At 44.3% G+C, this 17,478-nt stretch overlaps 1 protein-coding gene across 9 annotated transcripts in view; it reads right to left on the reverse strand.

The window, feature by feature from the left end:
• Positions 1-17,478, reverse strand: part of LOC121289994 (zinc finger MIZ domain-containing protein 1-like) — a 139,848-nt gene that overhangs the window by 36,197 nt on the left and 86,173 nt on the right. For 7 of the 9 annotated variants that reach the window (XM_041210093.1, XM_041210100.1, XM_041210092.1 and 4 more), the window contains 5 exons: positions 14,728-14,910; positions 12,169-12,249; positions 10,295-10,466; positions 7,421-7,562; positions 1,085-1,295 (listed from right to left, as the gene is read on the reverse strand). In XM_041210093.1, coding sequence (XP_041066027.1) covers positions 1,085-1,295; positions 7,421-7,562; positions 10,295-10,466; positions 12,169-12,249; positions 14,728-14,910 — 789 coding nt within the window. The remainder of the gene's footprint in view (positions 1-1,084; positions 1,296-7,420; positions 7,563-10,294; positions 10,467-12,168; positions 12,250-14,727; positions 14,911-17,478) is intronic. The other 2 variants (XM_041210096.1, XM_041210097.1) reach the window with 2 other exon arrangements.

Consider the following 17,478-nt stretch of genomic DNA (forward strand, 5'->3'; position numbering starts at 1 on the left):
TAATGAGACTTAGTCAAGCTGAAACAATTAAATCCCATGATGACTGAACTATTCCTGTCATAACTATTAAAAGTGACCCGATTACAATGTACCGAAAGCCTCAACATTTCAATGAGGCTACTGGGAGGTAATGCTGAGCTCAGGCAACACAGATCCGGGCTTAAGAGAGACAACTGGATGAATCAACATACTCCTATTGATTAAAATTGCACTGTGTGATATGAGAAACTGACATACTCATAGGGAATTCCTTTCTCGGTATCAACCAGCTGAATGTAAAACAATTCTCTCGTGCTCGGCTTAAAAGAGGTGATGACAAAGGTTTGGGAGCATGTCAGCAATCTCCTGTCTAGAATGAAGAATGGTGTGATATGTAAAGGATGGGCTGAGGAATGAAAACACAGAAGCAATTTGCACGATGTACCTTCAGTACAGGAAGCACTTCAGAGTGCTGCACAGAGGAGAGAACAGCGCCAAACAGTAGTGGAGCAGTTAGGAAAGATGACCAAAAGCACAGCCAGGTATATAATTTTGGAGGAGGCTCTCAAAGGGAAGAGACCAGACAGTAGCAGCAAGACATCAGAAGAGTCTGCAAGTGTTGGTGAAACAAAGGGAAATAGAGTATGCACGTTGTTGTATTATCTGTAAATATCTATAATTAGCTAGGAACTACTTAGCTAGGCACTAATGTGTTATGTGTAAGTGTTCCAGGTGCCGCATTTCACAGCTGCAATGGAGACTGAAGTGATGCGTACGTAGACAGTGCAATCCAGTTTGATCCAGGCAGCATGGAAAGTGAAACAGAAAGAGTTTCTGATCTGTACAAACTGACAGTGTGACTATTGACGATATCTGGAAACCAAAAAAAAACCCAATAAATTAGCATAAAACAGTTCGGATGTGGAAGACCTAAGGATAGAGGAGAGGTCTGGAATGTCCAGGTGAGATCTGGAATGGTCAGCAAGGATTGTCAGGTGAATGTGTTGCGGGAAGAGGGGCTGAGCACCAGTGAAGTGTGGCAGGCTCGATGGCGAGCAGTGAAAATACAGTAAAACCATCACCGTCAGACAGCAGTTATACTCACACAACAGCAGGCAGTCACAGTGATCTGAATGGTGTTCCTTCCAGGCTGACACACGTGCTTCAAGTAGAGAGGCTTGTGGGAAGTTTTGTTGTCCCCTCGTTCTATTGTGAGGGGCGTAGCGTTCACGCTAACCTGGACAGAGGCTGGCCAGTTTGTGTTCATCTGTCTGTCTTCGTGATGATAACACTTAAACTGAAGCTCCAGATCTGGCCTGAAGAAAATAGTTGGAGCAGCGTGCATTAAAATAGACCCCCTTTTCCTTGGGCTTTTTTAATACTGAAATCAGAAAACACAATGCCATACCCGCCCTGCCCCTAATTTCAATAGTGGGAATCCCTTTTTAAAGAAACCGATTTGGTGACTTAAGCTGATGGATGTTAGTACCAGGAATAGAGCTCCAGTTCAGACACTCAGCATGGGTTCTGTACTGACGAAAGCGCCAATTACCCTATCTCCATCAAACACTACCATGTTAGGTACAGTAAAGATAACCTTACCTCACCGGTGCACCTCATAGCAGTGCTCCAGTGTGATCATTTTATATTTTTATATTTTAGAGTTGCTAGCTTTCTGAGTGGCATGATCAATTTAACATTGAACCTGTGCCAACTTGCGGCCCTTGCTCAGTGAGAACTTGTTTGAAACTAGTCAAACTTATTTCATATGGAGTCCTTCCACTCTCCAGGGAGGAGCTCCTTATCTTGTCGGACCGAGCTGCATTCAGTGATCTCTGCACGAGAGGGCAGATCTACTCCCAGGCCCTTGTTAAAGTATCTCTGAGTCAGTGCCCAATTCCATAACCATCAGGGGTCTTGACTGTTTGTGACACAACTCACATAAAGGACTTGGTGAGTTACTGAAAACACAGCCATATTCAGCAGCATTAATTCTACTCCAGGACTTGAGCACAAAAGTCTAGGCTGACACTTGAGTGCAGCACTAAGTGAGTGCTGCACAGTTGGAGATGCTGTCTTTCAGCTAACACGTTAAACCAAGGCCCTGTCAGGTGGATGTAAAAGATCCCACGATACTATTTCGAAGAAGAGCAGGGCATTATCCCCAGTAGTCCAGCCCAACACCTATCCCTCAAGTAACAGCACAAAAACAGATTATCTGGTCGTCATCGCATTGCTGTTTTTGAGAACTTGCTGTGTGCAAATTGGCTGCCATGTTCCCCATATTACAACTTCAAAAACCTCATTAGCTGTAAAACAATTTGGGGCAAAGCGAGGTCATGAAAGGCACTCTATAAATGCACAACATTTTGTCTTTCATCCACCCTGTCCCAATGACGATCCGATAAGCGGTGCTGCCATGCCACCTAAACTTTTACACTGTTTTTCTGTGTATAATTTTGCTTGTTAGCATTATGAAGATGTAACTCTGCTGGCAATGTATTGAGTGTCACCTTCTATTGGCATTAAGCCCCACAGAACGGAGTACTCCAAGTCCAAATTGCCAGGTGATTCAGGCGGGAGAGCAGTAATAATTGAACTGGATTGAGGGATGAAAAGTAAAATACCAGGGTTTCAAGTGTGAGACAAATGCTAATTTTCCATGCTCCCATAAGGGGAATGCCCTGTGGCTGAAGGGGGGAGGTGCGGTGGTGCACTGAGACCCGCGAATCTATATCCAAGTGGCAGTCGACTTCCTTAAGGGATCAGGAGAGAAAATTGGAAACGAAAAGACATTTGAAGGCAGTTCTGTTCCTGAAAGTACAGAATATGCAGGCTACTGCAAAACCCAGGTGCCTGCAGGTAAATTAATCTGGGATTTGTAATTCAGACTCCTAGATTTCAATAAATTCAATTCCTTTCTTGTTAGTGTCAAACTGACGTGCACCTCTGCACCAAGTACTTTTGGCCGGCAGCTTTTATGGACTGGATGCTTTTTTTTTGCAAAAAAGATGCCAGAAATATACACAATGGCAGTAACTCCTACACCTCCGGATGCATCTCCCTGTCATCTTTGATTATTCAGCCAAGTCAAGATTTAGCTCTTGCCTTTCTAATGAGCGCATCACCGTGACTGCAATGCAGCAAGGAAAAGGAGACACCCAAAACAGAACAAAATCAGTGCAATAATGAGGCTCCAGTACTGGCGCCACAGTACTGATACCACCGTGCTGGGCTCCATCATACTGGCTCCCTGCTGCTGCTTCCACACAATGCACGTGCAAAGCTCTGAGTGCAAGTTTTTTTCAGGAAAATGTGTATGGAAGGAGGCATCAATATTATACAACATTTGGGCTACAGTTACATAGTGGTTATAATATTGGACTAGTAAACCAGAGGCCTGGACTAATAATCCAGAAACATCAGTTCAAATCCCGCTCTGTCCTCCTATTTTGTACTTTTCTCCCCCGCCCCTCCCTCCAAGCACCAGCACCGGCCCTTATTCTGCTATTAACACCTACTCTAGACCAATGCTTTTTTCCTTTACCACCACCATTCCCACTCTTCTTTGCCTTTTGTTCCATGATATCTTTTGTGATTTTATCTCCCCTGCCCTCTCACCTATCCCTGACCCTTCCCCTTTATCAACAGCACAAAATCCATCGCATATCTGCCTCCCTTCGATTCCCAAGGAGAATCATATCGAACTCAAAACGTTAACTCTCCCCACAGATGCTGCTAGGCTGGTGAGTTTTCCCAGCACATACTGTTTTTATTTGAGATTTTCGACATCCGCAGTATTTTAGTTCAAATCCCACCATGGGTGCTGGGGAATATAATTTTAGTTAATTAAATAAAGCTGGAATTTTTTAAAAAAATGACTCCAGACTAACAGCAATGTGGTTGACTCTGAAGTGGCCTAGCTAGCTACTCAGTTTTGTAAGGTTGGGTAATAAATGCCAGCACTTTCCACATCCTGGGAATGAATATAAATTATAATTTGGAATGCTCTTGCAGGTAGGAAATTGGGAGTTAAAACATTAGATTCGTTCATGATAAAGTTAGATGAAGCCATAGGGAGGGAGTAACTATCTCCCCCCCACCCCTCCGAAAGGTAAGCTAAGACTGGTCATGCGATCAAGACTAAATTAATTATATAACTTTAATGATATCATTAGAGGAAACAACCCTACAGATAATAACCAAGATAATGGGATAGAAAGCCACATATCCATATTTCCTGATGTGACAGAGATAGGCAGCATTGTAAACAATGAAGATGGAAATGTAAAACTACAAAGTGATAACGATAAATTAAGGGAATGGGCAAAATTGTGGCAAGTGGATTTCAGCGTGGTCAAATGTGAGGTTATCCACTTTTGGACCAAATAGGATAGAATAGGGAAGTTCCTAAGTGGTGAAAAGCTAGAGCTGGAGGTCCAATCCAAAGAGACTTGGAGGTCCAGATACATAGGTCATTAAAATGCAATGAGCAGGTACAGAAAACAATCATGAAGGCTAATGGAATATCTAGAGGACTAGAAGTCATGCTTCAGCTAGACAAAGTCTTGGTTAGACCACACCTGGAGTTACTGTGAGAAGTTCTGGGTAGTACAATTTAGGAAGGATATATTGGCCTTGGAGGGAGTGCAGTGTAAGCTTACCAGAATACCTGAGCTCCAAGGGTTACAAGGACAGATTACACACACCAGGGTTGTATTCCCTGGAATTTAGAAGAAGTGATGATTTGACTGAAGCTTTCAAAATAGTAAGGGAACAAATATGGTAGATAGGGTGAAGCTATTTCACTGGTTGGGGAGCCTAGGGGACACAGTCTGAAGATAAGAGCCAAACCTTTCAGGAGTGAAATAGGAAACACTTCTACACACAAAGGGTGGTAGGAGTTGGAACTCTCTTCCACAAATGTTAATTTTAAATCTGAGATTGATCGATTTTTGTTAACCAAAAGGTATAAAGGACATGGGTCAAAAACGGTTATAGAGAGTTAGGCCGCAGATCAGCCGTGATCTCGTTGGATTATGGAACAGGCTCGGGTGGCTAAGTGGCCTCCTGTTGCCATGTTCCTATGATAGTAGGGCAATAAAACAGGTTTGGCTTTACAGATGTCAGAGACTGTGCAAGCCTAATAGTATGTGAGCTCAGATTAAAGTGCAGTATAGTGAATTATACACACTTATGCATCGCAGGCAGGTGGAAAATTTGACAGACCATCCAAAAGTCTGTTGACTTCAGGTGAGAATTTCCAAAATCCCAGCCTTAACCTCCCCAGTTGTAGGTAGATGCGCCATCCAGTTTTGGTTTGCATCTTCTCACGCACCTTTTTTTACCCCTCTTGGGGGAATAGTGGGGAAGTGTTACAAGGATCAACTTGTTTGATACATGTCAGGAATATGCCTTCTATGGCCAACAAGTCCTGGAGTGGGATTTGAACCCAGAGGCTTCTAGCTCAAAGGCAGAGGCACTACCTACTGAGCCACAAGGCCCCCTATTTAGCCAGTGTGATGCTGCATCACAAAGGTCCCTAGCATTCCACAATAAGCCTCCATGCCCTTTACTGAGGATTGTAGGGATATTAACTTGACTCCTATTCAGTGACCATGATAAAATATGTGTACATCAAATAGTTGTTTGGTAGCACAGAACTTGGGCATTGCTGAAAAAAGAGACATGACAAAGCTTTTCATCTTGCACTCATCAGGACACTTGCAAGAATACTAATTTAAGGGGAAAACAACAATTTATACTGTATAAGAGAGTGCCGATTGGTAGAGGCGTTGCCATAGAGAATGTACCAGTGATGGTGACTCACAGTTAATTGCCAAGTATTGTTGAAAATTAAACCAGGCAGCTTGGCCCTGATTGGTCAAGACATTGCCTTGAGGAACGAGTCAGTGAATGGCTGCCACTTATTTTGTTTAGCTGTTTAGTTGTTTTCCCCTTGTATTGGCATTCTTGTGAAGTGTCCTGATGGGTGCAAGATGGAAAGCTTCAAAATGTCTCTTTTTTCAGCAATGTGTGTGTCAAATGAGAACAGGTTAGAGTTGGTTATGCTACCCTCTCATGCTTGTGCAGCCAGCTGACAGTCACTCTCCAGGCTGGCATACTATCATGGCTACTTGGACAAAGGAGATGGTGGATGATGCCAGTCCCTGGGGAATTGTACTGCAGTAAGCGTTTTAGCTGCAGAACGTCAGGAGAGATGGGGAGAATATTAGAAAAAAAAGTCATTCCAGTCACAAAGCGACCCTGCCAGTGTGCAGGCAAGTCAAGTAAAGCTCCAGGATTCAATACAGATGTTATCTCTGACAAAGTCAGCAACGCGGAGAAACAACAATGTTTGCTGTGACGGGCACACAGTGAGATGGAAAAATCAGTAAGTGATCTTTCTTCTCTTGCCCTCTCTCCGACAGGGATGCTCAGTATTGCTGTACTATGTCACAAGCAGTGGTTGCAAACAAGGCTGTTGACTGTGGAAAGAAGTGCACCAAAGTTCAGCGCTGCTCTGCATACATGCACGTTCCATGGGTATTGCTGAAAGGGTTTAGCTATATTCCAAGTGTAATGTCACTTGCTCTGACTTCAGAGAGAAGCAGTGCCAGATACAGTGGAGGAGCACTTGTGTTATCACCAGAAAGGGTGCAATTACAAAGTATTCCAACAGGCAGGTATCCATCGACAATTTAGCTGTAAGCAGTGGAAATGTACTCTCTGCACTCTCTAAACACTTCTTTGGACACTTAGAAAAAGAAAAAGCAAAATACTTATATTTATATAGGACTTTTCACAACTTACCAGGAATCGCAAAGCACTTTCCAGCCAATGATGTACCTTTGAAGTGTGGTCACTGTATTATAATGTAGGAAACACGGCAGCCAAATTGTGCACAGCAAGCTCCCACAAACAGCAATAATGACTCGATAATCTGATTTTATTTTTTTGTGATGTTGATTGAGGGATAACTATTGTCCAGGACACCGGGGAATAACTCCCCTGCTCCTTCTTCAACATAGTGCCATGGGATCTTTTAGATCCATCTGAGCAGGCAGACATTTATAGCTTACATATATTTGTAGAGTTTTTACTCAGTTTAACGTCTCATCCAAAACTTTGAGCCTCCAACAGTGCAGCACTAGTACTGCGCTGGAGTGTCAGCCTTGATTTTTATGTTCAAGCCCTGGAGTGGAACTCAACCCCAGGACATTGTGACTCAGAATGGACAGTGCTACTCACTGAGCCATGTCTCACACCTAAATGAGATGAGTTAACTAGGAGTAATGAATATATACTAATGGACAGGTTCTCCTGGAGTGAAAACACTTCAACTGACAGGTTCCAGCAAAGTAAAATCTCCTACCATTATTTGGATTTCCAACCATCCTGTCTCTTTGAGAGAGTTGTTCTCTTTTTTCCCCCCACTCACCTCCACATTAGAGTCTGATGCACAGAATGGCGGAGGTGAAAGACGTGGTTGCTGACGGCAAGGTTGTGCTCTAACCGAAATGGTTCCAATACGACGCCATCGCGCACTGGGAATGTCAACCGCAGCTCATCCGCGGGGTTTGCTGCAATCAAGAAAAGTCATCGAGTCAGACTCTGTTCCTGCCTTTCCATTAACGCTCAAGAACATTAGGATTAGGAGCAGGAGTAGGCCATTCGGCCCCTTGAGCCTGCTCCGCCATTCAATACAATCATGGTTGATCTGATCATGGCCTCAACTTCACTTTCCTGCCTGTCCCTCATAACCCTTGATTCCCATGATGATCAAAAATCTGTCTAACTCAGCCTTGAATATATTCAATGATTCAACCTCCACTTCTCTCTTGGGGAGAGAATTCCACAGACTAATGACCCTTTGAGAGAAGAAATTCCTCCTCATCTCCATACTTAATGGGAGACTCCTTATTTTGAAACTGTGCCCCTTAGTTCTAGATTCCCCCATGAGGGGAAACATCCTCTCAGCATCTACCCTGTCAAGTCCACTCAGAATCTGATATATGTTTCAATAAAATCACCTCTCAATCTTCTAAACTCCAATGAGTAGAGGTCCAACCTGCTCAACGTTTCCACACAGAACAACACCTTCATCCCAGGATTCAGCCGAGTGAATTGTCCCTGATCTACTTCCAATGCAACTATATTCCTCCTTAAGTAAGGAGACCAAAACTGTACACAACACTCCACGTGCGGTCTCACCATGCCCTGCACAGTTGTAGCAACATTTTCCTACTTTTATACTCCGTTCCCCCTTGCAATAAAGGCCAACATTCCATTTGCCTTCCTAATTTCTTGCTGCATCTAAATACTAACTTTTTGTAATTCATGTACTAGGACACCTTGGTTTTCCCATTACAATACAAGGCACTAAGCATCACTCTTCAATATAATAATGCTTTCAAAGACTTTTGCTTCCAACAGGTTGCTCAATGTCTCCCACTTCAGTTGGTATAGTAATTCCTCACTTAACATTGGGAGTTGTGTCCCTGAAAAGTGCAACTTCAAGAGAAACAACATTAAGCGAATCAGATTTTCCCCATAGACACTCATGTGTAAACTGGAGTTAGGTTCTATTGGACATTTATCGTCGGAGTTAGAAAAAACATTATGAGTTGAAACACTGTCCATGTACAGTGCATGAAATACCTTATATCCTAAATGAAATATCTTCATGACAGTGAGAATAGCATCATTGAATACGGGCTGATGAACAGAATGCAGGCGCAGGATGGGAAAAGGATCTTGGAGAATGAGATTGCAGAGAGTGAGTACTTCTGACAGACAGAAGGTGGCAGAGAGTAATGGAGGGAGCAGGGAGAATGCCAGAGAGAGAGAGAGAGAGAGAAGCAGCAGCATGAATAATTCAAATAAAACTGCTGAAATGTCCAGAACAGTTCATGAAAGTGAGAGTCAAAGTTGTTATTCGGTTGTTGTCAGTTTGGGTGAGTTTTAACACACAGGCGTGCTGCCTGTGTGTTTATCCCTGTCAGTCCTCAAGTCTGTTTTGGAGGAAATTCATTTCCCTAGAGACTGAATAATAAAAAGGAATCAGTTATTCGCTGATGGTAATTCGTTATTTAAATACTGTGCCTTAAAATTTCTGTGACTGCTGAATTCAATAAAGAATGAGACAATGTCATCAATACATTTAAATTCTCCTCACTGTAGATGGCTGGCAAATGACATCAAAGTGAATACTGCAACATTAAAAAGATATATGTTCCCAACTGTATCTGTTGTAAGGTGTTGGACGTTGTTTGGTGGGTCTTATTTGTAGTCTCAGGTAGTTCAACAGTATTTATTAACCACTAGAAACTAGAAGGACAAGGGCAGCAGATACATGGGAACACCACCACCTGGAAGTTCCCCTTCAAGCCACTCACCATCCTGACTTGGAAATATATCGGTTCCTTCACTGTCGCTGGATCAAAATCCTGGAACTCCCTCCCTAACAGCACTGTGGGTGTACCTACACCACATGGACTGCAGCAATTCAAGAAGGCAGCTCACCACCACCTTCTCAAGGGCAGTTAAGGATGGGCAATAAATTCTGGTCTAGCCAGCGACACCCACATCCCGTGAACAAATAAAAAAAAATGTACATAGATACAATAAAGGTCCAAACTAGGAGCTGCCTCCATGCTTGCTTCTACCCACAACTCTGTCCAACACTGCACTGACTCCTAGGTGTGGGTCATGTGTTCTCTTACATCACTGTGTGGGTGGTACTGTACTCAGTCCCACATTAACCCTTTATGTGCCAGACCCTAATACTACAGTATCAATGACGTTATAACAAAACAAATTTGAATCAGTGTCAAGTGAGGAATCCCTGCACAGTCCCCATTGTTGCTTCTTAACATTAGATGACTGACAAACTGCAGTGTACCTATTGCGTTACAGGTCCAGCCATTCATCCTCAGACTGGCTCAAGAAACAACGATCAACACTGTACCTTACTTTTCAGTCAAAACCGTGCTACAACTGCAGCATTATCCTCTAGGCAAGGACAACACACAGCTCTTTCTATCAATGACGAACAGCTTCTTCAAACTCCTTTCTCCTGCCACCTCACCTCCGGTATGAGTTACAAAGTCTTGTGGATTTCTTCAGTCCTAAGACTGGGACTATTTGTGCAGCTATCTCTCTACTCCTACCTTTCTCCAGGTTTTTAACCTGCCTTGATTCCAATTCCTCTCCCCCTCCCACCCCGACCTCACTATCGGTCTGCAGTTTCTCCCCCAGGCTCAACTCTTCTGGTCCTGCCGTGCGCGATTTAGTGACAGAAGCTCATAATTACCTGAAGGGGGTGGAGGAAGACTATTCAGGTTGGGCTTTATGTCCGGAAGAAAGGGCGATTTGACATCCTGGTTGGGTGACATGTATGGAGCAATATTGCTTCCTGGAGTCATTGGAGGTGTCGGATTTCCTGATATGGGAGAGTTGGGGTAACCAGGCATTGACCTTGCAGGCTGGAACATAAGTTTGCGGATTATTTCCAGTTTAAATATGCAACCCAGGTTAACATTCAGCAGTCACAAACCCTCAACCCCTCTTCAGAAGCCCACTGAGTTCAGTTAGAAACTGACAGTCGCGATTGTGATTTCTTGAAGTTCCCGCTCCTGATGTGTCCCCGACTGGAGAATGTACACGCGGAGCCAGGATCAGGTTTGACCTGCAGACCCACAATATAGCATCTAGTCAGCGGTCCTGGGATCCCCCTGGTGAGGCCCTGCGTTTGAGAATGGTTGACTGTGGTGTACTATTACAACAACAACAAGTACTTATATTTATATAGCACCAAATGTGCCAAGGTGCTTCACTGGAGCATTATAAAACAACATATGACCCCGAGCCACATAAGGACATATTAGGTCAGATGACCAAAAGCTTGGTCAAAGAGGTAGGCTTTAAGGTGCATCTTAAAACCAGATAGGGAAGGTGGAGGGATGTAGGGAGGGAATTCCAGAACTTAGGGCCTAGGTAGCTGAAAGCACGGCTGCCAATGGTGGAGTGATCAAAATCGGGGATGCTCAAGAGGCCAGAATTAGAGGAGCACAGAGATCTCAGAGGGTAGTGGGGCTGAAGGAGATTACATAGATCATGAGGGGGCGAAGCCATGGTGGGATTTGGAAACAAGGATGAGAATTTTAAAATCAAGACGTAGCTTGACCAGGAGTCAGTGTAAATAAGAGCTGGGTGCGGCGTACATATGAAAATTAACACTGTGCCCAGCTTGATGTTGCTGAGCATGTAGATGAGGTATAGGAGGGGCCAAAGTAAGATCCTTGGGGGACTCCAGGGGTAACTGTGTGGGAGCAGAAAGAGAAACCATGGATGATGATACTCTGGCTCCAATTTGATCGATAAGAATGGAACCAGGTGAGTGCAGTCTCACCCAGCGAGGTGACAAATGGAGAGGTTTTGGAGGAAGATGATGTTATCAAGCATGTCAGAGGGTGCATACAAGTCGAGAGGGATGAAGAGGGTTAGTTTACATTTGTCACAGTCGTATAGGATGTCATTTGTGACTTTGGTAAGAGCTGTTTCTTCATTGTAGGGGCTGGGAGGGAGGGCGGAAACCTGACTGGAGGAATTCAGATGTGGAGTTCCAGGAAAGATGGGATTGGATCTGAGAGGACTTTAGAGAGGAAAGGTGGGGGGTCAGAGACGGAATGGTAATTTGCAAGGATGGTGCAGAGATCAAGGGTTGGATTTTTTTTGAGGAGAGGGGTGGTGGTGGCAGATTTAAAGGACAGAGGGACAGGAGCTGAAGGGAGAGAACCATTTAAAATAGCACTGTGCCTCCATTAAACCTCATTGGCTACTGTACTTCCACTGTGTAAACTGATAACTGATTCGCAAACAGACTTTCATAGGTTACGTTGGTAATTTTGTACTTGCCTTTACCGCAGTAACTAATACTAATTATCCTGAAAGAGTAAACATTTGCAGGCCTGTTGGGTAAAAGCAACAGAGTGGGACTAGTCGAGTGGCTCTTACAGACAGCCGGCACAGACCTGATGGGCCGAATGGCTTCCTTTTGTGCTATAACCATTTTATGTTTCAAATTACAGAAAAGATGTTTCCTTGAAGGATTGCATGACATGCACAAATCTCGTCTGTCTTATCCAGTGTCTATACTCAGAGGTGGAATGCAGAATCTGTACATACCCCATTAACATTGGCCTGAGTGTAGTTACTGTAGTTGACCCCTGCAAAGCTGTTACTCTGGCCATTGTACTGTTCTGATGGCTGTGAAAGAGAAAAAGGCACAAGAGATGCTGCCATCAACAGCTCCAAACATCACAGGACAATTTATTACCAGCACAGTTTCTCAGTCAACAGTACGAGGGGAAGAGGCAAGGGCTTTGCTCCTGTCTAATTTCTCCCTGCTACCTCTTCTCAAGGTCTGTAGACACTACTCAGCCAGTTGCTCGTCCAAATTGCTATTCTCCACACACAAACCTGAGCACCGAAGCCCTGAGTTGAACTCGGATGGGGATCGGATGGGTGGACAACCCTTCCCTGTCCTTGGGAGATCCCAGAGATTTCAACTCCTGAGTCTGGCCACATTTTCCTGACCTCAGCTCCTCCACTGTCTCTAAATGATCAGACTGCTTATCCAGTGCTGCATGAGCAGAAATTTCCTCCAATTAAATATTGGGAAGACTGGAACCATTGTTTTCAGTTCTTATTCCAGGCTCCATTCCCTAGATATTGACTCCATCCCTCTCCCTGGCAACAGTCTGAGATTAAGCCAGTCTGTTCACAACCTTGGGGTCACACCTCATATCTGTGCCATCACTAAGACCGCCTAATCCCACCTCCGTACCATTGCCCAATTCCGCCCATGTCTCAGCTCTTACCCTCAACCCTGCCTTTGTTACCTCTGGACCTGACTATTCCCATGCACTCCTGGCTGGTCTCCCACATTCTACCATAAACGTGAGGCCATCCAAAGCTCTGCTGCTCATGTCTTAACTCACACCAATTCTCTATCACCCCTGGGCTCAGTGACCTACATTGGTTCCCAGTCAAGCAATGTCTTGATTTTAAAATTCTCATCCTTGCTTTCTAATCCCACCATGGCCTCACCCCCTCCCTATCTCTGTAATCTCCAGCTCCACAAACACTCTAATCCTGGCCTCTTGAGCAACCCTGATTTCAATCGCTCCACAATTGGTGGCTGTGCCTTCAGTTGGCTGGGACCTAAATGCTGGGATTTCCTTCCTACACCTCTCTTTTGGACCTTGCTTTTGGTCATCTGACCTAATCTCGCCTTATGTGGCTCGGTGTCATGTTTAGTTCTATAACGTTCTGTGAAGCACCCTGGGATGTTTCAATACGTCAAAGGCACTATATATATATATATATATATATATATTTATATATATATATGTAAGAGGTTTTCTTGCTGTTGTTTTGGGGTTCAGCGCAGACAAAGTTCAATCCTGTCCTCAGTGGATCCACACATTCACGCTGGCCAGCAGGAGTTAGCTGAATAGTGACCAGCAATGGGGAACCCCTGACTGAATTTTCCTCACTTACACCAGCTCGCCAAGCACATTCTGGGCTTTCTGTTCACTTCCATCGCTTTCCGTTTTTACTTCAGATTTCCAGTTTTCAGTAACTTGGTAACACAAGCGGTGGGAAAGTGACAAAAAATCTGACATGAGTTCCACAGGATTGTAGGATGTAGAAGCTTTATTTATTGTCACAGGGAAACCCTCGTCTCACTGATCAGGGGCCATGACGATGTGGCGACACTCGGAGTGAGGTGATGAGCTACTGCCACGCAACTCTCCAAAAGATAACCGGTCCAATTTCAAAACTTTAAAACAATATAATCTGGGTTAAAAACTGAAGATACTGGAATTACTAATGACCGAGGGAGATATCAAATCCACTGGAGGGGACTTAACTCAGTTAATTAAATAAAACTGGAATGAAAAGCCACTTTCGTTAATGAAGGTACTGGATTTTTGTGAATCTTTCTCACAAGCGAGTGGAGTGCAGTAATGTGAGAAAGTTACATTGTTAAGGGTGGCACTTTTTAACGACTCGATTGGACGTTATAGGTCCCCTGGCACCATTGGAAGAATTTGATTATTGATAGCTGTGGTTTTAAAGGATAATTTCACCACGTCTGTGCCCTCAATGGAGAGCTGCACTCAAAAGGAAACATGAGCCAGAGACAAGGGTTACAACCTTGTCTTACAAGAGTAAGGCTCATTCTCCAACAGTAAACTCTACAATATTTTGCACAATAGCCAATTCCTATAAAGGGCGGTGATGCCCTTTCATTAACCTGTCGGGTAAATTAATCAATTCCGTGCTTCCGATGAGGAGCCAAGCTTGACGGAGGGGGGGACGTGGGGGTCAAAAAAATGTCATAAGACCTCCAGTTAATGTCCCTCAAAAGTAATTCATAGGAAGCGCTCTGAAATGTTTTAAAGTGATTATACATTAACGTAAGCATTTACAATTGCTAAAAATCAAGAGCTTGCATTTTAAAATGTCCATTCTCGTGATGCAGAAGTACCAGCGTCCTTATGACACTGCTGCAGTTGGTCTGTTGGTGGTCAGGGGGCAGCACTTCACCCGTCAGGTCTTCCTAGCAAACCACCTGCTGTTGAAATATTGTCACTGCTTTTATACAGGGCGAGTGCAAGAAGCCAACTTGCAAGTGAAAATGAGGGTTGCCATATTCAACGCAGCGTTCGTCCTTACCTTGTAATACTGCCCCATCGATCCGGGGGGCATGGGGTACTGCCCTGTGTTTTGCTGGCCTGGCGTCCGATGTGCAGGGTAGTTTGGAGAAGGAATGGATCGCTGGGGGTTCACGGGAGCGTATTGACTGGGTTGGCTCGGGTACTGACTGTTAGGACCATACTGCTGCCCCGGGTAGCTCTGCTGCCGGAGGTTCAAGAATAGAACTGCGGGTTAATTACATTAGCAGGCTCCCCCCCCACCACTCACCACAACAATCCCGCCGCAAAACCGCTTTCTAAATAGAGAACAACCCTCTCAAAGTCCAGGCAGCCCCACGGGTGAAAGAACTTGCAGTCCTGAGCAGGAGATCTGCAGCTTTCGGATGACAATCCCCAAAAGAAAGACTTGCATTTATATAGCGCCACTCCAGACCTTACTATAAAGAGTTTCACAGCCAATGAGGTACTATTTTAAAGTGTAGTTACTGTTGTAATGTAGGGAACACAGCAGTCAATTTGCACACAGCAAGCTCCCACAAACAGCAAAGTGATAATGACCAGATAATCTGTTCACTCTGTGATGTTGATTGAGGGGTAAATATTGGCTGGGACACTGGGGAGAGCTTCCCTGCTCTCCTTTGAAACAGTGCCACGAAATCTTTTACATCCACCTGAGCTGGCAGATGAGGTGGTGGTTTAACTTCTTATCTGAAAGAACGGTTAACAGCATAGTAATATGTTCAGGCCATTTCTCCGTTGCACAGTAATCTACCAGTTCTGTGTGTTACTCCAATATCAATCAGTCTTACGAGGGTTACAATTAACTTTGTGTATCACCATTATCGGACTATTAGAATATTAAACAGTATTGATCAATTTAGTGTATTTCCTGACAAATGGACAATTCTTTGGTTTGTCTCTTCTTAGTTATTCCGGGATGTGAACATTTATCTCCCATCCTTAACTGCCCTTGGGATGATACCAGTCCATGTGGTGTATGTAGTACAACCCGCGGTGCTTGCTCTGCAACAATCTGATGCAAACGAGTGTTTTGCTCAGCCATTTCTGAGGGCATTTAAGAGTTAACCACAATGCTGTGGTTGTGAGTCACATGTAGGCCAGAATGGGTAAGGGTGGCAGATTTCCTTCCTTAAAGGACATTAGTGAACCAGATGGGTTTTTTTTTTAAAAACAACAGTTCAGTAATTTCATGATGATTAATAATGAGACTAGCATTTCATTCCAGATTTATTAATTAATTAAATCGTTGCAGGCGGGATAGAAAATTTGACGGACCAGCCAAAGGTCCATTGACTTCGGTGGGAATATGAAATCCCGGCAGCTTACAGCACAGAAAGAGGCCATTCAGCCCACTGTCTTCGTGCCACTTCTCTGCACGAGGAATTCACCTGGTTCCCATTTCCTCCACCTTTTAGCCGCAGCCCAGAGAAGGATCCAATTCTCTTTTGAAAGTCACGATTTGCTCTCCTAGTTTCTTGAACCCAGTCAGGGGATGGGAAGTTCCAACTGGAAAACGCACATCCAAGTTTTCAAGAAAACACACACCCAGACTAAACCGAGGTAAGTGATTAGGTGGCCTCACACTATGTATTGACTGCAGACGCAGGTTTGTGTGTCTGCTGGACTCCACTCTGCATTGTAGATCCGCAGCATTAGGGGCTCCGGAAACGTGGGCAGGGTTGATTAACTAAAGGAGATGTGGGGAATTGCTTGTGTGCGTCGTTACCCCAGGGTCCTATATTTACAGTGGGAGCTACAAGGACAGAGGGAAAAGGGGGGAGAGTGACGGGCAAAGATAACTCTCCGGAAACCGACCAAAAATCCTTGTATTAAATATAAAAGCACCCTAGAGCTACAAAATACATTGCAAAACTTTACTACATACTGGTCGGCAAGCTAACAGTGACGGCATTCCTTCATAGTGTCAAGCTCACTAATTTTGGACATTCACAGAGAAATGGATAGATATGCACCACTGAATTGCTGAAACAACAGAAAAATTCCCTAAAGTCAAGTCATCAAAGCAGAATTTGTCTTATTTAATCACCGCTGATTCTCTGATCAATGCTGACTTCCCAGTTGGCAGGAACATTTTAACACTTTGGAAATAGTGGGGCTTAAAGTGCTCCCAGCTTCCATCTGACCTGGCAGACAACAATTTAATTTAATATTTAAATTTCACAACAGAAGATCTTTTTTCGGGAAGGTGGAAGCCCATCGTTGGACAACAACTGGTTCAATCACCCAGCTTCAATCTTCTCAACTACAAAAATAACTTGGTTTCTGTTGCTCTCTCCTCCCCCTGTGGCTCAGTGGATAGTGCTCTCGCCTCTGAGACCGAGGGTTGTAGGTTCCAGTCCCGCCCCAGAGCACTGAGTGCAACGATCATGGCTGACACTCCAGAGCAGTACTCAGGGGGCGCTGCATTGTCAGAGGAGCCAGCTTTGTATGAGATGCTGAAACCAAGGCCCAACTGGCCTCTGAGGCGGACATAACAGATCCCTACAACGAAGGAGAGCAGGGGAGTTCTCCTTGGTATCAACAGCCAATGTGTATCGCACAACCAAAAATCGCAAGAAACAGATTATCTGGTTATCATCAGATTTATGTTCGTGGGAGCTTGCTATGCGCAAAGCTCCAGTGTTTCCTGCATTACAACAGTGACTACACTTCCAAAGCACTTCGTTGGCTTTAAAGCACTTTGGGATGTCAGGTGACCGTGAAAGATGCTATATAAATGGAAGACTTT

The sequence above is a fragment of the Carcharodon carcharias genome, chromosome 17, assembly GCF_017639515.1.
Source record: "Carcharodon carcharias isolate sCarCar2 chromosome 17, sCarCar2.pri, whole genome shotgun sequence".
In the NCBI taxonomy this organism is placed as follows: Eukaryota; Metazoa; Chordata; class Chondrichthyes; order Lamniformes; family Lamnidae; genus Carcharodon; species Carcharodon carcharias.